The 27,522-nt window shown below is 40.4% G+C and overlaps 1 protein-coding gene across 8 annotated transcripts in view; it reads right to left on the bottom strand.

Annotated features, from left to right (window-relative positions):
• The window catches only part of PHRF1 (PHD and ring finger domains 1), a 33,553-nt gene extending 8,951 nt beyond the window's left edge, over window positions 1–24,602 (bottom strand). For 3 of the 8 annotated variants that reach the window (XM_060263035.1, XM_060263039.1, XM_060263033.1), the window contains exons 1-11: window positions 16,266–16,437; window positions 14,296–14,415; window positions 13,348–13,580; window positions 12,031–12,114; window positions 10,838–10,956; window positions 9,359–9,459; window positions 7,350–7,522; window positions 6,040–6,169; window positions 5,131–5,255; window positions 4,739–4,926; window positions 1,651–1,770 (exon numbers count right to left, since the gene is read on the bottom strand). In XM_060263035.1, coding sequence (XP_060119018.1) covers window positions 1,651–1,770; window positions 4,739–4,926; window positions 5,131–5,255; window positions 6,040–6,169; window positions 7,350–7,522; window positions 9,359–9,459; window positions 10,838–10,956; window positions 12,031–12,114; window positions 13,348–13,580; window positions 14,296–14,415; window positions 16,266–16,356 — 1,484 coding nt within the window. In that variant the 5' untranslated portion in view covers window positions 16,357–16,437. Of the gene's footprint in view, window positions 1–1,650; window positions 1,771–4,738; window positions 4,927–5,130; window positions 5,256–6,039; window positions 6,170–7,349; window positions 7,523–9,358; window positions 9,460–10,837; window positions 10,957–12,030; window positions 12,115–13,347; window positions 13,581–14,295; window positions 14,416–16,265; window positions 16,438–24,414 lie in introns of those variants that run through there. The other 5 variants (XM_060263038.1, XM_060263037.1, XM_060263034.1 and 2 more) reach the window with 5 other exon arrangements.
• Window positions 24,603–27,522: the final 2,920 nt, after the last annotated feature.

The raw sequence follows: 27,522 nt of genomic DNA on the forward strand, positions 1-27,522 counted from the left end.
CTAGAGGGAGATGAGCAGGAATCCAGCCAAATAACCCTGTTCTAGGCAGGGAATCTGTATTTCCCTCTAACCACAACTGATATCCAAACACGTAAAGACTTACACAACTGAAATCACAACATTTCTGAACGCACTACCTTGGATTATCTAGTTGTAGGTGATTAAACAGGGCCATACCAACCCCCATTCAACTCCAACCCGCATGACAAACTGAAAGGCATATTTTCCCTGGTTGTGTATACGGTTGCTACTATATCTCCTCTCCTTTCTTCTCAGGCCAGTGACCCCTCCTGGTTGGCACACTGCTTCTCACCTCCACCCCTTTTCAGTCTGTCCAGGATTCCCCATTTTCAGTTCCAACTGCAACAGAATCTACCAGTACCAGCATTCTCTCTCTTACCACTGTTAAAGAGACACTGCCTTAGAACAACATACTTATTGACTGAGGCCTAATTTAAACATAAAGTGTGGTTTTATTAAAAGGAAGAGATTATGAAGTGAGGTCCCATGCACACAGCATCACATATAATCTGAGTTGTGGACAGTTTCAACATTTGCCCATTGGCACTGCATACTTCCAAGCTACAGATATAGAGTTTGTGGGCATGTAGAAATTCTGTGCATGCTGGTGCTGACAACAAATTTAAACATGATTCCCAGAGTAAGGAAACATACTGTTTCTATTTACATAATACATATATTAAAACATGATTCAACTGTTCAAAATAACAAGGGGAGGACCTGGGATAACTGCAAGTTAGTTTTACACAGGAACAGGCTTTTCCTTTTTCCACAATGACTGAAACAAAAAAAAAATGTCTGCAATGAATAATTAAAAAGTTCCTCATACTAGCAGAAATGTCAACAATTGCAGTAGCCTTTCCTTCACCAACAGGTTAGACACCAACTGAAGGGCAGGGGGAGAGGAGAGAACAGTTTTTCCAATCCATGCTCTATTCTTCTCCAGCTTGAAGTAGCACTCTGTGCATGTCTCCCCTTCTCACCTTCCTCCCTCAAATTAAGAGAGCACCAATGATAACAATTTCATCTCAGCAATATGGTCATATTGCATGCTTACATTTAATGCTAGCAAAGTCTGTGTGACATACTTATTAGAATGAGAGGTAAGCATTATCACTGGCTGCCACTAGAAAACGCTCTAAAGAGTTCAAAGTATGCAAAGAGGATCTCCCACTTTGTTATTCTTAGATGCCATTTGAATTAATCAGAGTATCGGGAATTTCATTTGTACCAAATTTAATCTTTCTACATACTGCACAATGACTTTAATTTTTATACCCTTATAAACAAAACAACCAATAAGGTTCAAACATCTATACCCATATTAGTGAGAGTTCACCTTAATGAATTGTTTATCAGTAAGGCACAGAGTGAGAAGCGCTATTTTACTGAATTAAATCACCACTGTCACCAGGTTCAAAGACACGATTGAGGTGAAAGACAGTTAGTTGTCTAAGCACATCCACAGCTAAGTCAGGATTTGAACCATGTCTTTAACTGTATATCCAACTCTTTAGCCTATGGCACAAAACACAAGGTCAGGTCTTCAACATGGTGTGCAAAGCAACAGACCTCAGAACAATCTACATCCTGTTTTACACAAAAAAAGCATCACCTGATTAGCCTTACCCAGGAAGCCCCACAGCAACTGGCCTAGCAACAGGGCGATGTGATCGAAGTGCTGACTGAGAGAGGATTCTCCTTTTAGTGCTCACAGGTGAGGCCGAGTTTACAGGAAGCTCTTCATTACTAATAGGGAAAGAAGTTTGGAAGATCACTGCCAGCTTCAGTTTCATCTTAGCTTTGTGTATAACTAGAATGGACTGTCTCCTTCCCTATGGTCTTCATGCTGCTCCCCCGTTGGCTGACCCCCACTTAAAATGGCCTATCCAGCATCAACCAAAGTCTGGGCCTTTCCCATCATGGCTCCCACTCTGTGGAAAGGGCTTCCTGATGAGGTGAGATCTTCAGAAGAGGTTGCAAGCCTTGCCTGTTCGCCAGGGCTTTTGATGGAATATAAACAGCAAGCATGGGGGGGAGGGGGGTCAGTTTACTCGATTTTAACTTGTAATGTTTTAATTCTTAGTGTAAGCTGTCTTGAACTAAAAGTTCAAGTAAAAATACTTTATATAAGTATTCAAACTGAAAAAACCCACTAAAATTACTTAACTCACTCTAATATTAGGACTCAGAGTGAATAAATTAGAAATAAGTAATCCCGGACTTCCGGGATCTGTCATCTTGGCTTCAGAGTTGCCTGCAGATCTTCTCCCTGTGGCAGTGATGCCTCTATAGGAAAAGCCTGGAGAGCTTTTTCTTCGGCATGGGAACTTCACAGGGTGGGAGGGGGTCAGCAGCAACTGCCCTCTGTGCTCGTCGTGCGTCCTGAAGCTCCGCGGCCATGAAAGCTGACATATCAGCAGAAAAAGAAGAACTCCCGACCGCTTTTATGCTTTCATTTTCCCAGTACATCTTTAAAGCAACATTTTTCCACTTCTAAAGCGACGACTCTACTTAACAAGTAGGTGTTTTTTCTGACTCTACCCCCCCCAATGAGTCACTCTGCATAACAACAAAAGATTAGCTAAAAGATCAGCTCAAAAGGCCTCGAAATACTACGAGCAGTCTTAACTATTTAAACTGTATTGAATATAACTATTAAAATTGACCCGGACTTTAATTGGATATATATCAAAGAGATTATCAAGAATTTGCAATACGATCTGAACACAAAGGACATATACAGAAAAGAACTCTGTCTCTATCACCTGACTGTAACTGAAAGAATGCCTTCTAAAACTTCAGTTGAAGCTGTTGTAGAACGGGCACTAACAGGAGAGAACTGAAAGTACAATCTGATCTAAGAGAATGAGTTTTGAATATATAATCTGACTTAAAAGACTGAGTTTTGATATGGCTCCATTTAATGAAATGGCACATGGAAAAGATATTTGTGCAAATCCCAGATCTTTGAAGGAAGATTTTGGGCGTTTTCACACTGACCTTAATCGGCAGCGATGTCCCTCTTCACCGCGCAGGATCTGCGCGGATTTTGCACCAATTGCTGTGGAGCACCCGGAAGAGCCGCAAAGTCCCGCGACTTTTGCGGCGCAAATGGAAACCGCCAAAAACCAGTTTCCATTTGCGCCACAAAAGCCGCGGGACTTTGCGGCTCTTCCAGGTGCTCCGTAGTAATTGGTGCGAAATCCGCGCAGATCCTGCGCGGTGAAGAGGGACGTCGCTGCCGATTAAGGTCAGTGCGAAAACGCCCTTTATCTCATTTACACAGCTTCTTAGAGATTATTTTATGCTGACAGCTAATGATTTGAGGGAAGATCTGACAGCTAATGAAATGGTAAATCTACAGGGGTCCAGTACTAAAGAGAGTGAATTGATGGCAGTGAAAGTAGAAGGGAAAACTTATTATGAGAAATAAACAAAGTAAAAATAAGATGGTCTCTTCTGATGCACTTTCAAAACTACCCCGGAAGCTGCAGTAAAATCAAGTGGAGAAGGAAAAATGGCGATGAATTCTTCCCCCTGTGCTTGAGAGGGCAGGCCATGTTGAGAAGAGAAAAGCTGCACTTCAATCAACAAATTTGGATTTGGAAGGTCATCTGGAAAATTTTTTGGATTTTTTGCTTCTGCTTTGGTGAATGGCTGAACAAGAAACTCTGAAAGGTGATACCAAAAGAAACTGTGGATAAATGGGCTGCCTCGGATACAATTTGGGTGCAGAAATCAAAGGAACTTAGAAGTTTTTAATCCTTGGGAAGGAGGTCTCCGGAATCTGGGTTCTTTTTTTTTTTCTTTTCCTGGTGAATAAGCAAACGTAACCATTAATAATGAACAGATGTTAAACTTTAAAAGAATAAGAGAGACCTTGAAGAAGTTATGTTAATGAGTGTAGTTAACATAATTCTCTATATAGTAGATGTATTGACAGCTTGCCTATTTAGTGAGACAGATTCTAATGATGTAAGAATAGGATCAAGGGTGAAAAGGCAGATAGCATAACTGCTGTGGAATTTGATAGATTTGGTAATTTGGCAGACTTGCTTTTAATATGTTAGCAGGAGAAATGGTTTAGACGGAGATAGACAAAGCTTTTAGTTGTATTTGATGTATCTTATGTAATTTGCTATGAACAAAGAAATGATTTTCATATGCTTCCTTTAATAAGGATTTCGTTAAATCAACAACTTAATTTGTGCTTATTATAGGCGTAAGTTGAACTAAATAAATTTGATGTTGAGACAGTCTTGAAAGAAAAAATCTTTTTTAACTGGTTATATTTAATTTGTGTTTAAGAAGAACTGTTTAGATTTACATTCCTTCACTAGTTTATTAAAATAATTATTCTTTTTTTTATTCTGGTAAAAGAAGAAAGGAAGGTAATATTTAAGGAGATTTTTATACTTGTAGGTAGAAAGATTTGAGCATTTTATTGGGAGGTGGAATTATAATTGATATATTTGTACTCATTTCTGTTTTTCCCACTCTGTAAAGGCCCCTTTTCCCTCTTTTTCTGTATCCTCTGCAATGCTTCTTTTTTGTAGTTTAAATCAATAAAACTTTTTAAAAACAAAAGAAATAAGTAACCCCAGACACTAGAAATCTATGCCAATAGCTCTTAAAATGCTTCATTACTGATGCCCCCACAATCTATTTCAAAGAGGAAATATAATCATTTTCTTGCCTCTTGTCCTTTTCTTACCTGTTATACGGATCCAGCTCAAAAGGGTCTCCGAAAACAGAGAGAGAGGCTGCTCCAATATCTGCTCTCATAAAGCCAAGTGAGGGTTCCACTGGTTTGTACACAGAAGGGATAGACATGCCATGTACGGGCTTGCCAAGACGAAGAGTTTTTGCAATTCGAGAACGAACAGTCACATCTGTTTGTATCTAAGTAGAGAAAGTGCAAATTAACCACAAGCCAGGAGCAGGATTTCAATCAAGCACTCTGAAACCATGAAACAGCACATTAATTATACAAACATAAGGGATGACATCTCCATACCTCATCAAGCATTATCTCATAAAAGTATATGACAAGAAAGCACTGGCTACAGATAATTGTGCAATCAGCAAAAAAATCTGGGAATGTACTTTTATTTTTTTCCCCTTTCTCTTCTTTGTTCGATGCCGGCGTCTCTTAATCCATGTTCCTGTGCTCCTTTTGCCAGCAGATGATTTTGTATGGGTCTTTTTGCCTGCCACTCTCTTTCTTCTTCCTGAAGATGACACAGCAAAGAGTTCTTGGCTGTGAAGGCCAACAGAAATTGATGTCTGAATCCCACCCCCACTTTAACCCATACATGAAACACAAATAAAGTGCATCAAGGAAACTGTGCATTGTTTCAGACTACCCCACCTAATGATCATCCAAACAGAAATCACTGCAAAAGGATATGCCTTTGCTGGAGCTTTTACTCCCTGAAGCCATAAGTTTCAGGTGGATTCAGGTGGCAATTCAATGTTATAAAATAACTTAAATGCCTGGAACATTGTGCTGACATGCAGCATGAGATCATCAAAACATGGCTCAAGCTAGATTTCATACATTTTCCAGGGTACAGGAAATCTAATCTGGATAGCACAATTTCATCAGATCTCAGAAGCTAAGTAGGATTGACACGGCTTAGGATTTGCATAGGAGACCATCAAGGAATACCAAGATGGCTCTACTGAGGCAGACAGTGGCCAACTACCTCTGAATGTCTCTTGCCTTGAAAACTCTACCAGGTCGCCCTAAATCAGTTGCGACTTGGCAGCAAAAAAACAAAACAGGAACTCCAAGCTTACTATGTGCCTGTGACATGTCCAAAAGCTCAAAGGGCTTACTAAAAGAGAAGGTAGCCTTAAAACAGTTTAACTATTGTTTGAATCCACCCTTTAATCGATTCAACTATAGTTGTCATGTGAATGTTAATTAAGGCTTACGCACACATGGCAAATGTCCTTTCCTTCAGGAGATGTTTATTTCTTGACAAAATGTTATCGTTCTGATGTCCTTACCTCTTTTTCGTTTCTTCTTGGGGGTGGCCCGAGGAGTCAGTGGTCTCTGGTATACTGCTGTGCTCAACCCTGCTGCAACTGCCTCAATTGCTTCATCAAAAAAGGAAGACATAAGGTACCTTGGAACATGCTGAAAGCAAGATTGATAATCAGAGTTATTTGTTTAAGTCACTCATAACAAAATGCCATGTTGCTTTGAAGCACCATAATCAGAGGCTAACTCAGACACAATCCATCTTCCCATTTCACTGTAAGCAGGATCCCCACTTACCATCTAGGAAGGCACCTCAGTTTCCAAAGAATCAGTTTTGAGAGATCACTTAAACATTACATAACTGGTGAATCAGAATAGTTCAGCCAATATCACAACTAAATAATAGATTAAACGATGTCTATGCAGCTTCTATACTGTGAATTTTGTGAAAACTCTATCGCATCAGGAATACCTGTCTCAAATGTCAGTATTTATTCATTAAAACATTCACACAAATAGCAGGCACTTTCCCACTGACACTTCCAATATAAACCAAGGACAACTTTGTCCATCAAGGCATTTTAGTTAACCTCAGCTTGCAAAACATGGTAGGTTTGCAGCACATCATGTATCCTCAGTAGTATTAACAACTTCACAGAGTACTACAGAAAGAAGATGGGATTCTACAAACCACAACCACTGGCCACCTTTCCCTTATCCTTGCAGCAGCACCCCCCCAGCCCCCACAAAGTCAGTGCCAGGAGGTCAGGGAAGCTTTGTGGAGCCAATTCCATGAGGCACAGGTAGGTCTAGTAAGCAAGGAGAATACAGTAAAACTGGCCCCAACTCTTCCTTCACCTGATGGAGCAAGCAGAGCACAGCAAGGTTTTCATTATTGTTAAAGAGTGAAGAACAGTGCTTCCACTGAATGCCTCATCCTTTCTGCACCCACCATGCCTGATGGCATTTTGTACAGTGAATGCTACTGACCTTCAATACTGGATTTTTGGGGATCTCAGGGGGTTGCTGGGGAAAGTGCCTTGCAGTTGCATTCTGTAAGACCTAATCCAGAATGGTTTCTGTAGTAAGCACATAACAGAGACCCATGAGGCCTTCACACTGATTCCGAATAGTGTTCTCACACAGGTTCCCTTCACTGGAACAGGGCTTGTGTCTATCTTTTTACTTGGTTACACATTTACGAGCTTTAAACATGTGTTACAGCTTACACTCTTTCTATGTAGTCAAAAAGTTACAATCAAAACACACAAGGAAATGTTCACTCACTGGGATCAACAATGTGAAATTTATTTCACTCAATCAAATCAAACAATACCTGAATTTGCTGTGCAGTTGTAATCCGGTTTCTGTTTACTGTTGCTCGCACACGCTCACTCTGACGAGTCCTAGCTATTGCTCGTGTTCGAACACTGGGACGTAGTCTACTGGTGGTAGGGATAACATCAGCTACGAGGGAAGCAACTTCATCCTCACTCACATGATCTGTTTCTTAAAACAAGATCTTTGTCAGTTGTAAACTGTTACAAACCAGCAGCTGAACACCGTTCTAGAGATCTATTGTCAAGTATTTTGGAAAACCTCCAGTACAAAATTTACAAGAGTTCTGTTTATCAATTTTTAAATGTTTTATAATTACAAACCCCAAACAAAAAAGAAACAGAAAATATCATAACAATGATAGCAAGGCTACATATAAGCATCTATAGATTTCCAAGAATCTAAAAATACGTCCATATGCAATTGTCATCTACAGGTCATACATTCAAATACTGGTAAGGTCCTCAATTCACTGGATTACTGCAGTGAGCATTTATCTTTCCAGTGTTGCAATGCAAGTTGTTTAGTAACAGTGAGAGCACAGAGTGTTCATTTTCACTGACCATCACTTAGCTTTCAGGAGACAGGCAAGAAGTTTCAAAGTATAAAAGCATCCTCCAAGACCAATGAATATTCTAATAAAAAATTGATGAGTAATTACTTCCTCCAAAAAAGACTAAATTGGATATATATTCAAAGTATGTATTTAAGAGACGTGTCTTCTAAGTTACAATGCCAGCAATCAGACACTTCATTGAAAAGGCACTGTGGTGGCCTAAACATAATTTTTGCTGAGTAAATCACAGCTTGAGTTCCACAGGAACAACAAGTATAAAGTTTAAATCCATATTATATTGCTTTAAAAAAACAGGGTGATCCATAACCTTATTCCAGTCATTCCTAAAGTTTTGCATATCCTGTTTATTGTTCAAATATGTATAGAAATAAAGAAAAACAATGGCACAGTGGAAAGAAAAATTGATTCCAATATGTTAATAACCCCTACGTGTTTTGCACTGAGTTTCCTCAGAAAGATCTGTGCAATATAAAAGCAACAATGCCCTGATTTGCTGGTTTAGTGGGAGTATTGCTGCTTTTACATTCCACAGACCCCACTGGGGATGCTCAGTTCTAAACACACAGGTGTTATTAACAAACTGGAATCAAAGTTTCTTCCCACTGCAGCATTGTTTTTAATTAACCTCTTTGCTCCAATTGGTGCAGCCCTTCATTTTCTTCTTATCAAACAATATTGTAGGTTACATTTTCTACATTAATTCAATGTGAGTTTCCTAGAGTAAGGGAGATTCTGAAACACTTAGTGCTGCAGTACTATATTTGGATGCCAGCAGATGTTACAGTTGGCAAATGTTACCATTCAACAACTGTTGACAAGTCAAGATGATAAAAACTCACCATCATAATCTATTAACTGGTCCAAAGTAAAAATCCCCTCTGTCCAAGCTTTTCATTAAAAAAAAAAATTATTCCTGATTTTTAGATTTGGATTGGCTCATAATGTTAATTTAGCATGTAAAAATAGGTCAAATTGATATTATTATGACATTATGTGCAATAATTCTCTAACTGCAGAAACTGTTGGAGAAACAGGATCTGTTTTAGCATGAAAAGAACCTTGTGCATTTCATTTAAACAGGGGCATCAAACATGAAGCCTCCCAAATAGCCCAAGATGGACAGTGTTATGAAAAAATAAAGAATGCTTTAAATTCCCCTTGGCATGTAATCCCGCCACTGGAAATTGCAAACTGACCCCTTCCTAAACCAACATAAAAAAATACGACCATCATTTAAACAAAGAAACTAAGCTATTTATTTTCAAGTACTCTCGAGCAGTTTATTCTGTTTTAATCAGCTTTGCACATTCGATGGCAGTACATTAACTTTATCTGAAGAAGTGGAAAAACTGTTGTGTAAACTTTGGGGAAGGCTTCAACCATCATCTCTGGGCAATTCAAATGAAACAGGCTACACAGAAGATAGTTACCAGTATCTGCAGATGTCATATTAGCTGGTGCACAAGGGGGACAGAACCATTCGTCCACAGGCACCTCACTCAGAGGTGGATTAAGGCATTCCATATGGTAGCTTTAAAAAAAAAAACACATAACATACCTTACAAAGAGTTCAGACAGAAGGCCATTCTCCTACCCTAAAATGCAAAGTCACCCTTCAGTTTGAAGGTAGTCAGTACTTTCATCTTAACTGCAAAAAGGCCCAAGCCATTTCACTGGATTAGCATGTTCCAATTCTTCCTCAGAGCACAAATACTAACTCGCTTTTCAAAAGTCTCTATTAGCACTCCAAGCAGATTCCAAATGAATCCCTTGTATGATCACTGCTTTAACCATTACCACAAAGATTATTACACAGAAATTACAATACAATATATGGCAACATTTGAGTGGTAACATTTTCCTAGAATTTTTGAGAAGAACACACAAAGGCTCTAACCAATGGCTGAAGTTTTCAATTTGGTACCTTGCACAGGAAATATGCATTGGATTCCCAAGCCACAAGGAGTTTTCTGTACTGCTTAACAAGCAGTGTTCAGTTAGCCAACAAACCACCTGCTGCTCAAAACAGCCCTTTGCAATGTAGTAAAATGCCTCTGGGCAGATTTATGAGTTATGTCCTAAACAGAAGTGACCACCATCTTAAAATATTTGAGGGGGAAAACCTTTGCCTGTTTTTAAAGCTTTCAGACCCAAATGAATATTTATCTACCCAGGCATTTTGAGTTTGCATTTTCTCTATCAGACAACTTTAAATATTTATTTACATTTGGCTTGCATACAATATTGTGTACTTTGCAAGCCGCCTCAAGATCCTGCCGTGAATGAACAGTGCAGGAAGTATTTTAGTAACATCTATTATTCTTTCTCATAGTTGCAAATATAAGCAAGCCTTTCTGACACTGAAGAACGCAAATGACAATGTACGCTCAGTTCCCTGATCCTCCGCTCAGCACCAAAGTGTGCAAGGTCTCTTATCTACAAAGAACTTCCTCACAGACCAAACAATTCATCTTCTCTCCTGCCATCAATAGCCAGCAAGGATGACAGGTGCATAAAATTCCTTGTCAAGCTGCTTTATATCTGACAAGGACACTTGGGGCTGCCTCCTCTGCTGTTTAGGAGTCAGGCCAGTGCATCAACAAAGGGGAAAGGGGGGCAGAAGATTTCTGATGGTGCATTCCCCTCATGCAGTACATTACCCTCTGTCACAATGCTATGCACCAAAGGGTGCACCAGGATGCAGTCCCATCAGCCTACTTTTAGGGGACCCAAACAGACTCCCAAAGAATAGCTTCAAGAGAACAGGAGTATAATAAATTAGGGATGTGTCCATATCCTTAATAGAAGACTCTACTCTAAGATTAAAAGGTAATATACAGAGACAATCTAGTATAGAAAATGAGGAAGGTATACTAACAGGAGAATTTTAAGATGCAAAAGCTCCTTACCCAGCATCACAGCCGTCACACAGCAACAGGCGGTCTTCTCTGTCGCTCCTGCCACACACCTCACAAAAAGTAGGATCATCCTCTACCTCCTCCTGAGATTTTGTACTCTCAACAGGAATCTAAACAAAAAGGCATATTTCAGTCAAGGAGGGTGCCTGCACTGTACTGCCACTGCAGAGACCACCTGATTAAATACAGCCAAGAATGAATGTCTTATTTTGCATCGTTTCATCATGGACATAAGGAGAGAAATATCACCAACAGCAAAAGGATCCCCAGCCTATTAATTTGTGGCATATTAAGTTGTGCAGTTGAGAAACTTCTGCCATCAGTACCAACTCTGCTCTGTGTATTCTCTATAGCAGGGTTTCCCAAACAACCCCCCACCTCTGTGGCCTGGTTATTTTTACACTTCTCCTTTGCGGCCCACTAAAATTTGGGGGTGGAGCCAGGAAATGATGTACAAACATGCTTAAAACTCTTGCAATATTTTGTTTGGGAAAGGTAGGGGAATAGGGGGATTTTACAATGCAATTCTAAAAATAACACATCAAGAAAAAGCATAAGGATCACAGCAGAAACCCAGGATTCTGAATAGCAGATGTGCTTCTCTGTCACTTTTGTGATACTGGACAATGCTCCCAGCAGCTCTATTCCTTGCATATGATTACAAACACTTCACTGTTATTTTTATAATGTGCAGGCATTGAACACATGGGACTGTCTAGGAGGCTAATACTAATACTGTAGTTGGCATCAGAATTTTGAGAAACCCCTCTCAGCCATGAGGCTATGTGGTGACCTTGGGCAGCCACTTTCTGTTTAACCTACCTTCACAGGTTGCTATGAAGATCAAATAGAAGAAAGGAAAATTATATACACTACTCTGAATTCTTTGGAAGAACCGTGGAATAAAACTGTAATGGGAAACCCTTTCATGCACACACATCAATTGGCAGCTGTAGCCCACAAGACAGACCTGAGTTCACAAAATCTAGAAAAAAACTCCATCAATTTGTATGCTTCAAACTAGCATTTTTCCTGCAGAGTAATGCTGTGTACAAAAAAATTGCAGTTACACAAAAATGCCAAAATCAGAAAGACACACGTGTTCAATTATGAGCTGAAGTTAGGAAAAAGGTATACAGTTGTGCAATGGGTTTTAATTCTCTTAAAATCAACAGAAAGCCTACTTTTTTCAGGACTTCTCCTCCTAAACGCACTCGAATGCAGATAGATTTAAAGAGGATGCGATCCACAGGACACGAGTTGGCATTCTGCAGAAAGGAATGAAAAAAATTAAGCACCTACACTTCTAGCAGTTTTAAAGGAGTTCAACATTAAATTAGCAAATTAAATATTCTTATGTTTATATGCTGGCTGCTCTGCATAACAGGGGTGGCCAACGGTAGCTCTCCAGATGTTTTTTGCCTACAACTCCCATCAACCCCAGCCACCGGCCATGCTGGCTGGGGCTGATGGGAGTTGTAGGCAAAAAACATCTGGAGAGCTACCGTTGGTCACCCCTGCTGTATAACAAGAAGTGAAAAATCAACAGAAATTGCCAAAAAACAAGAGCTTGCAACTGTGCTCACCAACAAAGGGCACTTTCTAACCTGGCTAGGACAAAGTGAGAGACTAATGGAAGCTCATCTCTGAACTCATGCTAGGCTTTTGAGGCACAGGGAAGCAGCATGACTTCACTGATTCCAGGAATGTTTGAAGTCCAACATGGCAGATCTCTCCATCTTTCTCCCAAAAGGCAACTCAAACTTTAGGCTGTCTTGCCAAGACCAGCCAACATGCATGGTCATCTGCCAGAGCAAAAGTATGTCATTTTGATACCATTTGAACAACCACATGGGGAACTGTCCAAAACTGAAGTGCAGGAAGTAAGAGTTAAAGCAACTGATCGATGCCCTAGTATTCTGAAAAGCCTGACAGTGAGCACAAACAAAGATCAACTGAGACGACAGCCAAATGACTACTGTCAAGATTCTACGAAAACTTTGCAGTTCAGCTCAAATATAACTTAAAATGTATCATGTAGTTCTCACAATTGCATTAGTTTAAAATGGTAAATGTTTAACATAAATTTGGAATCACAGATTTCAAATAAAACCACTAAAGATTCTATGCAGTTGGATAACTGAATCTTCAAACTCACACAGAAATATTTTTAGAACTCAAATGATGTACAGCTGCACAACCTACGCTTACAGTTCTTGGACTTGTACAAAGGCTGTCATCAAGCAACAGCTTAAGGAAAGGGTAAGACTTATTAAAGAATTGAGAAACAGCAAGACCTTGACTCCACCTTCTGCTCTGCAAGCCTCATATGACGATGCTTCAGCAGAGGAGGGAGTCTGGCACTGAAACAGCTGTGTCACCTAAGGAAGCTAGCAGAGAGATGCATGTACCAGAACAGGCACGCTATAAGACTGAACCAGCACGATACTCTGGGAACAGTATATGCAAAGTCATTACTTTATCAAGACATAAGCGCTTACTTTTGACCACTCTACTATGCAATCCAAGCAGAAGTAATGGGCACAGTTCTCAGGTGTTCCAACTGCCTGATCCCTGAATGTATTGAGGCATATTGGGCAGTTTTCAGCATCTTCATCAGACGAAGAACCACCTCCTTGATTAAATTGTGGTATTTCTTTCACCAAGTGGGCTGGTTGTTCAGCAGAAGTTTCCATTTCCTCCTCTTCTTCCTCGTCCTCATCTTCCTCAGAATCTTGAAACAATGAAAAATACCCCAGAGATTATTGCCACTTAATACATACAGTGTTGGTATATCAGTGCTATACAGTTCTGAAAAGAAGAAAGTGCTAAATAAATTCCTGAAGCAACATCAACACACAAAACAATCACTTCCAATACAAGAGATGCAGAAGACTGAAATCATGACAGCACACACTCTGGAACTTTTCTCTGCCCCTCTGAGCTTCCCCCCCATCCTGGTACAACGTATAGCAATCTGGACCAGAAGAATATTAGGATGCCATCAGTACTTATAATCTGTTTTTAGCTTAATTTGGTTTTATATGCATCTACTGTGTTATTGATGTACATCGTTCAGAGTTAAAGCAACTGATGCCCAAAGCAAGACAGGATGGGGTGAATCATTAAATTGAATTAACAACAACTTCTACTGAACAGCTCTATTACCTATTAGCAAGCAAGCTGTAGCTCAATGTTACAGTAAAATCCTAATTAACCCATGCAAAGTACCAACTGTACAAACTCACACTACAAGTGGAACTGCAAACCCCATCCCACAATATGATAACGCACCAGCAAAGTGTTATGTAACTGAAGTTAAGAGCAGCTCTCCACCTCATGATCTGTTGTTTAATAAGCACTCGTTACATTTAAAAGTTTTTGTAATCAACTTTGTTCTTTTGAAGTACTAAGTTTCAGAGTCAATGAACATCTGTAATGCCCAATACACCCACCTTCTAAATCTTCATCTTCACCTTCTTCGTCCTCCTCACCTGCATCTTCGTCAGTATCACCTTCCTCCTCGCTGTCTGTATCATCCGAGTCTCCACTATTTCCATCGCTGCTTTCTTTTGAACAATGAGAGCAAAAGGACAGGGAAACTACAGATGTCAATGCTCACAACCATCTATTATATGGTGCCAAGAAAAAGTAAACAGAAAGCAAGAACTAGAAATCCAACAGGAACAACAAAGAGCAGAAGTATTTCCTCTTCCCTAGCTGTATATGCAGCTCTAGAGGAGTATATCGGTGCAAGTCTGTGGGAGCTCCCTCCACCCTCACCCTCCCAACTGATCCTAGTTGAGTCTTTTGCAGTGAGGCTGGGGGGAGGGAGTCCACAGGCCACCCTGGTCGAAGTCCTATGAGGAAATGTTGAAGGAACTGGGTATGCTTAAACTGGAGAGGAAATGATTGAGAGGTGATAACAGCCATCTTCACATATTTGTGGAATTGTTTTCTGTTGCCCCAGAAGGATCAAAACCAAAGGGCTGAAATTAAACCAAAAAGATTTTGGCCTAAACATTAGGTAAGAACCTGAATGTTACAGCAATTTCTCAGTGGAACAGGCTTCCTTGGGAGGTGGTGTGTTCTCCCTTGGAGATTTTTAAGAGACAAGATGGCCATCTGACAGCAATGCTAGTTCTATGATTTTCTATAAATTTAGGCAGATTGTGAGAGAGCGGACAGGAAGGGATGAGCCAGTGCTTTCTCATATGTGCAGTGATGTCAACTGCCATTTTGGGATCAGGAAGGAATTTTCCTCCAGGCCACACTGGTCCAGTGATCCTGCAGGTTTTTTTGCTGTCCTCTGGGCATAGAGCAGGGGTCACTGGGGGAGGGGGGTTTAGCTATGAAATTCGTGCATTGCACAGGGGAGTGGATTAGATGATCCTTGGGATCCCTTCCAGCTCTATTTGTCTGTGTTTCGAGAACTGCTCTTTAGCTATCACAAACTATATTACCAGTGAAACACTACCACAATCAGAAGAAGCAGGTGTGGCTCATTCTCCCTTACAGATATTACTGCTGGAAGCTACAGACAGTGAGAGAGCTGCAAGTTTTCTGCAATCACATTAACCAAACAACATAATTTCATCTTAGGAGCGTAGGTCAGTACTCTGAGGATGTCTTTATGAATTTTAAAAAATTATTTACTTACTTAATTTATGCCTTTCTCTCGACTGGGGACACAAAGTGTGCCTCTCCTTCATTTTGTCCTCACAACAACTCTACAAAGTAGATTAGGCTGAGGGTGTGTTATTGGCCCATAGTCACCTAGCAAACTTCCACAGCCAAGTGAGGATTTGAACCTGGGTCCCCCAGATCCTAGCCCAACCCTAACCACAACACCATGCTGGCTCTCAGGAGAGGAAAAAAGACAATGTTTCTACCTCTTATAGCTGCAGGATAGCCCACAAATGCACAGGCAATGATAAGTGAAACTTCAGTAAACAAGTACATCAAAACAAGCCATTGACAAATTCAGTTAGTAATTCATATTGTACAGGTGAACTTTCTCTGGAAGAAAAAAGAGGAAGGTTGCAAATATTTATTGCTCCATTTCTATCTAAGCAATAAAAAGTTCTCCAATATGCAGCAATATTGGTAACATGCTATCTTTTCCAAACAGGAGTCAGCACCACCATAATCATTTTTAAAAGACATAAAGGCCTCTGTATATGGTGCTGCTATGGGAGGTAAAGCAAGACTGAGGAAGTGCTTTCTACAGACATTTCCAATAGTGTTTAATGTAAGGATGCTAATCTCACACAGATCCAAGCATTACAGAGATTAAGAATGGGATGAAGTCAACGCCTGAAGGCTATGAAGCTAAAACCCAAAGCAGATTTCTCACTATACATACCAGTTTCTTGAAAAAGAAGCAGCAGCTAGAATATCCCATACCACTTTTGCTTACCTACATCACTGAAAAGCAATGCATTTGTTCTTTTGACTTTGCCTACTGCAGCATTCTTATTTATTAGTTCGTCCTGACTGTCATCATCCATGGCGGGGCATCTGGAATTGACTCCCTGCAAGAAGAAAGTTGAAAATAAATATTTGTGCAGAACACAGAATGCGGTGTCTGAACAAAACAAAATCCTGTTGCTGTAACCTGGGAAAAAATTAAGAGTTACTGAGGACTTTTAAGAGAAATATGGAAGTAGAAACCAAGACTGTAGAGGTAGTAAATCCAAAAGTGATATAATGAGAGTAAAAACTGTCAGAGTGGTATATGGCTTCCACAAACCAATAACTGCCAAACACCATGTATACATTTTTCCATATATACATATAATTATAGTTAATATCCAATGTTTTGGTCTCTCATATACAAAATTGTCTAAACCCATAACAGTTCTAATACAATTTATCATTTCCACCATGTCAAATCAATAAAGATCAATGTTCAACTCTTATAAAGTCTGTGTAATATTACTTTCAATTATCATCTCAAAGCCTCCATAGTATTACTTTCAATGATCAATTCAAAAAGCAGATTTCAAAGCATAATATTCACTCTGCAAAATGATTCTACGGCTAGCTAGTTTTCCATCCATTTTAACTATTCTTCCTTAAGGATCATTCACTGTGAGTGGAATATTCGAGCCATGTTATCCAGTATCCTTAAAGAAATCTTTCCCAGTTGCTAATTGCAATTCCAAAAGATGAAAATGTTTCCCAGGTTGCTGCAAGCAACTCAAAGCTTCACCAAATATTGTCAATTCTTGAGGAAGAATTTAATAAGTTGTTTTCAGAAAAAGAACATGTGACCTAGAGCACACTAGTTCAGTTAAAAAATTAATTATGTGTTAGAACAGCGTAGCTAAACCTGGCAACTGATCAGTGACATGGCTTGATCAAAATTCATAATTAATGCTAATCACACTAATGCAACACATTCAAATGTATGACCCAATTATGAAACAAAGGCAGCTATATTCTTTGTTTCATACACCTACACTTCAAAAGACACAAATCTTGTCAAGAATTTTACAGGTCAGCTTTCCCCCCTACCCTGCCTTCCAAAAACCAGGGTATGAGAATATTCTGTGCACACAGGAATGAAGTTCTAATTAGTTGCCTAATTAGATATAAAACGAAAGTGCAGATATCAAGCGAACAGATAACAAAGCCTCATGTAATTGCACATTTTAGAGTTGTATTTTAGAAGCTACATAACGAAGTAGTAACAGAATTATGAGTTTTATTCACAGACATGATACACCAGGCTCTTCCCTTGCTTTGTACTTCTACATATTAATGTAAAGACTATTTAGAATACTTTTTATTAATCCCTTGGCCTGAGCTAGTATTCTGTCATTTCTGAATGGAAGGGGGGGGGAGATCTAGAACTTTTTTCAATATTGCCCATAAGATTAAACAAGAAAAAACACAAAATGCTACATTTGGATCTGGTTCCTACAGTCTATTAGCGGAAGCATCACATCAAGCCCAAGAAAATATATATATTTGCCAGCTAAGAAGATTGAGGGCTGTAAACAGCATGTGCATCACTTGCTGGTTTGTCTACTGCTGTCATAAATTGGATTAATTCACATATGTAACTATATGAGTAAGCCATCTCATTGCACTGCATTGCTTTGAAAAGGTACACATTCCAAAATGCACTGAAATGAGGTAGACAGCAAGTTCTTGTCTGTGCATGACAAAAAAATAGACAAGGCCATTCACTTGAGTGAAATTAGTTCAGTTCTCCTATAATGAACATACTAAAGCAGTGGGCTCTTAAATTCTAAGTAGACATGGGCACGAACCACAAATTGTGATTCATGAATAAATTGTGCCGATTTGTGGTTCGTTCTGGACCTTGGTGGTTCATTGTTGCGGTTCATTTTTCCAGACAGCCTGGCACTGATTCAATCAGTTCCTAGTCAATGCTGGGGTGGACTTCTGGAAGCCCTAGAAACACCCACAGCAGTTGTCCATAGCCTGATTGGCAGCTCTGGAAGCCAATCACAGAACTCCCATTCTGCAGCATGAAGAGTTGTCGTAAAAGCTGAAACTGAGCTTTCCTGTGGGCACCTGCTTTGGGGGGCTATATCTTAAGACATTCCAAATCCAGTCTTTGCTAAATTTGGATGGGTAGAGGAAAGCCTGCTGAAGACTCCCAGTTTTACAACTCCCAAACCAAAAAAATACAAACTAGGGCAGAAATCAAATGAATCACAAAATGAACCACCGCTTTCCCTGGTTCATGCCCATCCCTAGTTCTAAGTTTTCAACAAAGCGGTCATCGGATAAGGATCAATGGCATCTACTGATTTAATTTAAAGTTTTATTCACTTAAATGACTCAGATTTGTTATTCAAAATAAAGTTGAACTTCCAATGTCTGTACTGCAACCTTAATAGAAATATTTTCCTCACTTTTGAGACATTCATATGGTCCTGTGTTACATGTGGTGTACATTTTTAATCATATTGAAATGTTTTGATTATATGAAATGATAAAATGATCACATAAAAATCCTGAACTCTTACTGCCTATTTAGCTCACCAATTACATCAGCACTATGTTTCTTGTTTTAAAGAAAACAAAATTCATTATCACACTTAAAGAGAGTCAGTATGGTGTACAGACAGAACCTTACTCTTGAACCAAGAAGAGCTGAACTGAAATTCCCACTCATCCACTACTATAGAATGAACTTCAGCCAATCAGTATCTTTCACCCAAAGCTCTTCACAGAGCCATCCTGAGGATAAAATGAAGGAGGAAACTTATGACTTCTCAAACTGTCTGGAGGAAAACGTAAGGAGACAGCATTTTTTTCCTAAGAACTCTGCTTGCATTTCAGAGATATATCTGGAAAATTACTTAATCCTTTGTCTTGGTATAGCAAGAAACTTTTTTTGTGCTTCACAGAGGACAGAGACACTCTGAGGCTGAGTAGGATGAAGTTCTGAGGCAACTATACTCTGGGTTTTATTATGTTTAGAATTATGCTGCATTGAAGTACCTCAGGGTCCTCCGTAGTTGCCTCTCCCTCACACTAGCCTCTCTGTGAATCACCAACTGACCTCAGTCTTGAAAATGCGTGACACAAGTTCATGATGAAGTAACAGTAGCATGATGATGCTTTCTGGAAACTCCCACCCCCGGCACTTGCCTGTGTTTGAGGCTTGTTCCATCTTTATGAACATGAACATATGAAGTTGCCTTATACTGAATCAGACCTTTGGTCCATCAAAGTCAGTATTGTCTTCTCAGACTAGCAGCAGCTCTCCAGGGTCTCAAGCTGAGGTTTTTCACACTTATTTGCCTGGACCCTTTTTTGGAGATGCCAGAGATTGTCTCTTTAGCATGGCTTGTCTCTTGGGTTGTTTCTTTGCTTCGTGCCCAGCCAGACTGACGCGCCCTTTCTTTTAATCTCACCGACCCGCACACAGAAATACCACCCAGAAAGGCAACAAAGCCCAACCGGACAGTGTTTATCCCTTGCCTCGAATGGTTATGTGCATTTCAGAGGATTCTCCTTTGAGTTTCTTCCTCATCAGCATGGCAACACAGCATTTCAAATCTCCCTCCAAACACAGACACACACACACGAGAGGGGGAGGCGGGGAGGGGAGAGAGAGAATTTGTGCCTGAAATAATGCTGGCTTGGGGGAGGTCAGCTGTAGCACACAATAGCTCCTTTCTGGCAGTTGTGGGGACTATCTTGGACTGAGACATGAATAACACTGAAAGGAATGACTGTGGGGATCCAATGCTTCTTTCTGAGTGACAATAGGAATGTATTGATTTTGTGAAGAACTTTTGGAAGATTTTAAAAACATTTCTTGCTTACAAGCTGATCTTCACGTCCTTTTTAAATTCTGTGCATTCCTATAATCATTGGGAAAGAACCAATACCTGCCAAAAAGCATTTGTTGTCATTCTTATTAGCTTCTCCCTGAAATGTGAACAGAGTGCAAGGGTTCAGAAGTCATGATGAAACATTTAGCCTTTTAAAACTTAAAGCAGATGATCCAAAGACATTGGCTAGGGTTTCCTCCTGTGGTGTGTGTGTACTGTATTTAAAATGTGCACATTGGCTTCACCTTAACACTGGTTTATGTGCAACAAGTATGTTTATAGTATAGATCAGGGGTGGCCAACGGTAGCTCTTCAGATTTTTTTTTGCCTACAACTCCCATCAGCTCCAGCCAGCATGGCCAATGGCTGGGGCTGATGGGAGCTGTAGGCAAAAAAAATCTGGGGAGCTACTGTTGGCCACCCCTGGTATAGATTATGACTAGCACTCTTTTTTTGAATTTCCTTTCAGTTTTGTCTACTACAGTTTCCACTGTATTCAGGAACAGTTAAAGATTCCATGCTTTTCTTCAAACAGCTTCCCCATAGGCAGAAATTGGCATGTATTTGTATTTTTTTTAATTGTGCATAGTTTGCACAGTTGTATTCTGGCATCCATTCATCCTCCCCAATAAATTAGCTGGAGACCAAAAAGAAGGAAGGTTTGAGATTGTGATGAGATAAGGTTTAGCATCTGTTAAAGATAAATGTAGTGCATAGTGGTACAATGCCACATAATTCAGCTTTAGAAAAAGAAAAGAAGCTATGATCATTGAATGTTGTATGATGTTTGGGGAAAAAAGGTAGGACATTTCTGATGAATGAAGTCTCAGAAAAAGTATAACAAAGTAGGAGTCACGTTGCACCTTTAAGACCAACAAAGTTTTATTCAGAATGCAAGCTTTCATATGCATGCATACTTTATGTGAAGAAAAAAATGGAACTGAAATTTTAAATAGTGACCGCCACTGGTCATGATATAGTAGACTGTACTAAATAAATAGCAGTAACAGAGTTTGGGAACAAAACCCAAATGATTACAGTTGATTTGATATCTGTTATGACTTAACACTTTTTATTTTTCAAATTTAAATTTTAAAATAGAATAGAAATATACTAAATATACTAAAATAAAACAGAAGCCCTGCTCAAGCTCTTCACCAAAAAGAAAAACTGCTCAGGATTAGGTTGCTGATTTTTTAATGCATCAGAGGCATCAGCCTAGCATCAAATGTATCAAAGCTCTATCCCAGACATTTAAATATTTTCCTTGTGCCAGCCTGAAAAGCAGCCAGAGTATGTAGGATTTAAAAATGCACAAAATTTGTCAAAGAAGCTACTTTTTATTTTAACTACACTTACTTTACTTCATTTACTCCACCTTTGTCTCAACTAGGGATGCAAAGCGGTTTACATTTTTCCAAACACCCCCCCCCCCCCCGTAAGGTAGGTTAAGCTGTGCCTGAAAAAGTTCATTTAGGAAGCATCAATGGCAGAAGGGGAATTTGAATTGGGTTTCCAAGATCTCAATTTTACCCAAATGCAACTTCAATAAACCAAATGTTACATCAAATAAAATGGATGAATGTACAGAATGTCTAAAGAATTTCCCCCATATCCAAATAATTTTCAAGCTATATATTTTAAAGTTTCAGAAAACTACTTTGCCAGTTTTCCAAGGCAATCACTTCTCCAGCAATCACATTAATTTATTAAATACATATGAACAAAATTATCACCATACTACCTGATAGTACTTGAGACGGAACTTGGGCCTCCAAGTCCTGTATTGTACCTAGAGCTAGGAAATGTACCAAATGAAGAGATTCCCTGATGCAGAAAAATGGTGTATTAGCACAGAACAAAATAGAATATTATTCACCCTATATAGGCAATAATTTGATTTCTCCCCCTCAGTCCTGACTGCAGTTACTAAAGTAAGTCTACAATAGAATGTGGAATAGAATGAACAACAGCTCAAGCTCCCTTGCCAATTTCTGGAAGAATATTACAAGACAATGTTACCTAAGCAAGATCTCTCTGTACGTGTAGAGCAACATCAACATCCCAATGCAATATTATTCTATATATAACATTCCTGGAAAGAGGTTTACTGAAAATTTAAGCCAGCTGCAAGATGCTGAAAATGTACCAAACACTGCATATCTCTGGACTAATAAGTTTGCAACGTATTGCATTGGTATTTGCTTTGCCTGCCCAGAAAAGAACATGCTGAAACTCACTTAAGGGATTGCCCAAAATACCCAGCATGTGTAGTGGTTAGACTGTCAGATTTCATTCTGAGAGACCCAGGTTCAAATCTCTACTGTGTCATACATGAAAGCTTTCTGGGTAATTTTGAGTCAGTCACTCTTTCCGCCAAACTTGCCCCACAGAGAGACAAAACGACGGAGGGGAAAATGTTGTCACTTGGCACCAACCATTTTTAATCCCCACGGAGGGGGAAAAAGAGGTATAAACATAAATATTACTATTTTTAATACACTATGCAAAAAAGTTATTATACTACTGTATTTAAATTTTTAAACAGCCTGACTAATTAAACAACAACTTTGAAATCTAGAAAGCTCTACAATCCCTTCAGGCAATATTATCTTCTTGCTCCACTGGAAGGCTTAAAAAATTTTCTGTCCCAGCTTAATAAAAATACATTTAAAAAAAAAAAGGTTTCAGATATTACCGGTAAAACTCACTTAAAATAAATAAGGTCCCCAGGAAAGCAACAGAATCTACATTTTTGGAAGATCTCAGTCAAAAGCTGGAATAAGTGACCTACTAATATTTCTGTCAAATGGTTTGTTATCAAAGTACAAGTCATGCCTCCTATAAGCTCATGACCCTCCCTGATTCCACAGCCCAGTTTGTGTACATATGAACATATGAAGCTGCCTTATACTGAATCAGACCTTTGGTCCATCAAAGTCAGTATTGTCTTCTCAGACTGGCAGTGGCTCTCCAGGGTCTCAAGCTGAGGCTTTTCACACCTATTTGCCTGGACCCTTTTTTGGAGATGCCAGGGATTGAACCTGGGACCTTCTGCTTCCCAAGCAGATGCTTTACCACTGAGCCACCGTCCCTCCCCATGATCTTCACTGAGAGATGTCACACGTGTGCCAATGGCCTATAAAGCATCAATTCCTGCATTTGGTCTTCCTACCTCCCATATCTGGGGTGGTCTCATTATCTGGATACCACAAGGACCTGAACAATCCTCCAGTTTAAGCAGACTCAATTATGACCGAAAACCACAAGTAAATGACATTTTAACTTAAGCTAAGTTGGAGCAGACAGAATTGGACACGTTTAGAGGTTTGGCCAAATTAACAGGCACTAGCTTGCTTCCTTTCCCCTATTGTGCAGTTGCTTGGCCTTCATACAAGGATTCTAAGACAGGAGGCAGACAGTCTTTCCTCTAAACTGAGTTAATGTGAGCTAGCACCCAATTTTTTTAGCCTCTGGCTCACTCATTTTTGTCTTAGCTCAGAAAAAAATGACCCCAGAGGAAACCAACTTGCACAGTAACCAAATCACTCACTCACAGCTTTAATGCCAGTATCTCACAACGTAGAATTTTTGCTCACAAAACTCCACAGCTTAGAGAGAGTACTGGAGGCAGATCTGCTTGCTCACAGCCAAGCACCTGCAAGTGTCATTCCAACATCTGCTTACGAGTTACTTATACCTACTTCAGAATCCGCGAACAGTTCTGCGTACATACTAGTGAGCAGGCACCAATGTAACTCCAAGCCACATTTCCACTTTCGTTATGACAATGGTAAAAGCGCACAAACCAATGAAGAAAAGGTAGTGCGAAAGACGAGAACTCCCACGAAATGAAACACAACAGCGCGCCCATGGAGGAGGGAGGGGGGAGAAATCTGGAATTGGTCTATATTTCTAGCATACACCAGATTCAGGAAAACCGGGAATAAAACCAAAATAAAGACAAAATATATGAAAATCCTCCCGAGACCCAGCAGGAAAAAACAAACAACCACCCATACATGCACAGCAATCCAACCCGCAGAGGACGCTCCCCTATCCCAGTACTTAGCGGCACCACTTCCTTGGAGCTCCACGCTAGACTCCCACCAATCAAGTCCAGGAAACGACAGGACGCGTCCATAGCCGCTGCAAACCTGTCTGTCTAATCCAGTGGCTCCCGGCCAGCTGGTTGGTTTATTAGCTGTATCGAGAGTCGACTCCAAGGCGACTGGCCCCACTCACCTGGCAGGAGGAGACCCCGTAAGGCTAAGAGGGAAGCGCCAGCTACTTTCTGTAAGCGAGAAACCCGTAAAGGAAAGACAAAGTCCCCACGTCGTCGCGAGCCCAGGTGCCCGACAAGGCCGAGAACGCCTTTCTAGGCCACCCCGGAAGAGAACAAGCAACTCTTCCGGGTGCCATGACGTAATGGGAAAGAGAAAGCTATCGGGAGCGTTAAGCTGCTCCACTAATGGGCGGGGAAGGGGAGGAGCCCACCGAGAAGGGAGCGCTGCCCAACGGCTGAACGTTACAAGTGGCAATACAACGCTTCCGCCACAAGAGGTCTCTGCTCTACCCATTAAGGCTACCACACCCTGCGGTCTAATGAGAGCGAGCCGTGCGTGTGGAACCCCGCTTAAGCGAACGGACAGAACTGCATGCCAGTATTCTCTTGCTAACAAATTCCGGATTATAAAGATTACAGCAAACGCGAACGAAAGGACTATCGGTGCTGCTCTAAGTACCCAAACGTGATTAAATTAAAAAAAAAAATCGGTCAGAGAACACGAGGAACCAAGAATCACACTGGAAACGTTTAAAAACATTTTCACTGCATTAAAAGCATCATTATTTTAATAGGGAAAACAAAACAGATGTGCTGATTTGAATTGCGTGGATTAGATGAAGCAGAAGGAACTCAGTTCTTTAAATCCTAAAACTAAATTGAATTATTTATATACTGAAATATTTCTGTACACTTTATCCTAATTTCCAGTTCCAGGTTTCTTCTACTCAGCTGACAAGCTTCCCCCTTGCCTCATGGCTCCTTAGAAGGTTTTAAAAGATAGTTTGCTGACATGGGCAAGTAACTATTATATGATATGACATACAAGGTCTGGGTGTTTTTCAAAGGTGTGTGGTTGGGTTTGGGCTTCATAATTGTGGATTCCCTATGGCAATTTTTTTTTTTAATGTAAGGTGTATGGTTCTGACCTGAAAACCTAATCACACCTTCCTTGGAGTAAGCTCCATTGAATACTAATAGAATTTACTTCCAAGTATACCTGCTCAGGCTTGTTCTCTTAGTGTAACTGACAGTGCTCTCCTCTGTAAGGGGGGCAGACTTTTTTTTCTGGCAGGGTTCCTGTTAACTGATACCAGAATGATGAGCAGAAATTCAGCAGGTGAAACTTTCCTCAATATGCAGTGCTGAATTTATCTGCATGATTTTTGTATGTCATGTACCCATTATGAAAAAAACACTGGTAATGCTGGCCACCTCCTTGTCGTTCCCATCCCATATAACAGTACATCAGCACTACCTGAAAATTCTCACCTGTGAGTCCTGCCAGTACTGAGCAAGGAGACTGACTTCAGCCTCTGTCTCTTCCTTCTCTTGCCCAGCATTTGTCCAGCACTATGTAAATGCTCCAACTCCCAGCCTGCTTAATCCAGCTGCATCGTTGTCTTTCCTGGCCTTTGGTAGACTCCAATTTTCTTTTCTCATAAATGTAAGAACATAATAGGGATGGCTAGCATGTAGCTTTCAACTTACAGAGCAATCACAGGTAGTTACATCCTTTTAAACCCACCAAGTTCAATGGATGCAGAAAAATGTGCCTGTGCTTAGGAAGGCAAACTATCAAGGGCAGAATGTTCTCTGTTGTCCCAGTCAGGTTGCAAACCTATGCATGCTCACTTAAGAAGATGAAGATAGTGGATTTATATCCTGCCCTTCACTCTGAATTTCAGAGTCTCAGAGAGGTCACAATCTCCTTTACCTTCCTCCCCAACAACAAACACCCTGTGAGGTAGGTGGGCCTTAGAGAACTCTCACAGAAGTTGCCCTTTCAAGGACAACTCCTGAGATAGCTATGGCTGACCCAAGGATTTTCCAGCAGGTACATGTGAAGGAGTAGGGAATCAAACCCAGTTATCCCAGATAAGAGTCCGTGCACTTAACCACTACATCAAACTGGCTCTCTCCCAAACAGAAAGGTCCCTTGAATTCACTGGAACAAGAAATTTGGACAATGTACCAAACAGTCGGTCCCCTCCATGGACATGACATGCATAAATCCCATGTTTCTTGCCAGCCTAGATGGAAAAGAGAGCATATTCCCCTGATGATACCAAACACAGAAAAGTATGAACCATACTAGCATCAGCTGTCCCTCTATGGCAGCTCTGAGAATGAAATGAAGGAAGAGAGGTAACAGCCTTTCAAGCTATAATTCATGAGTCACCACATATTTAAGAGCAAGCTAGGAACTACATGCTGCTGAAATGCAGTGTTAAGCACTACATTTTGAAACAAAGCATTTGTTACCTTAATTCATTAGGAGGTTATAGAAAGAGGGCATGGTGGTTAGGAAAAATAATCTAGAACTAGAAAGGCCTGAGAATTCTGTAGAACTATCCAGATGGAGAAAACTACGAGGTGAAACTGGAGAAATCAAAAACACAGCAAAGGAGCAGGTAACAAAATAATCCGGTTCTGAGAAGGATTGGGGGGGGGGGGGGCTACCACGAGTTAATACCGAGACACAGATGCTGCTGTCTGATCAGTCACTTTAAATCTGGAAGGAAACAGCAGCGACATCTGATTATACTGTGCGTCTGAACAAGGCCTGTGTTTCCAGTACAGTATAAACCAATTTCAAGGCAGCCTAGCATCAAGAACACTGCAAAAAGAAAAGGAAATTGGGAACCTTACTATCCCAGGTCATATTTTAACAATTCTGGGGATTGGGTGGGAGCTAAGCAGCATCAGCCATGGTCAGAACTTGAATGGAAGACCATCATTACAAGAAGGAAGGCAAAGGCAAACCACCTCTGCTAATCCCATCCTTATAATGCCCTCTAGAACGGATCATTAAAAGTTGGTTGCAACTCAAGAGCATGTTAGGGTTGCCAGGTCTTACCTGACTCCAGGTAGGGAGAAAGTTCTGCCATAGAAGGTGCCATAGAGTTTTTACCCAAATTGCTATAGCATCCCCTGTGTGACATGCCTGGCTCTATGATGTCACTTCCGGGTGACGTCATCACACCAGACATGTCGGGTGCGATGGAGCTCTTTGATCCCCCCACTGGCCCCTCCATGCAGGTGGGTTGGGGGCCTCAAAACCAGGG

Source organism: Heteronotia binoei, chromosome 21 (genome assembly GCF_032191835.1).
Source record: "Heteronotia binoei isolate CCM8104 ecotype False Entrance Well chromosome 21, APGP_CSIRO_Hbin_v1, whole genome shotgun sequence".
NCBI lineage: Eukaryota > Metazoa > Chordata > Lepidosauria > Squamata > Gekkonidae > Heteronotia > Heteronotia binoei.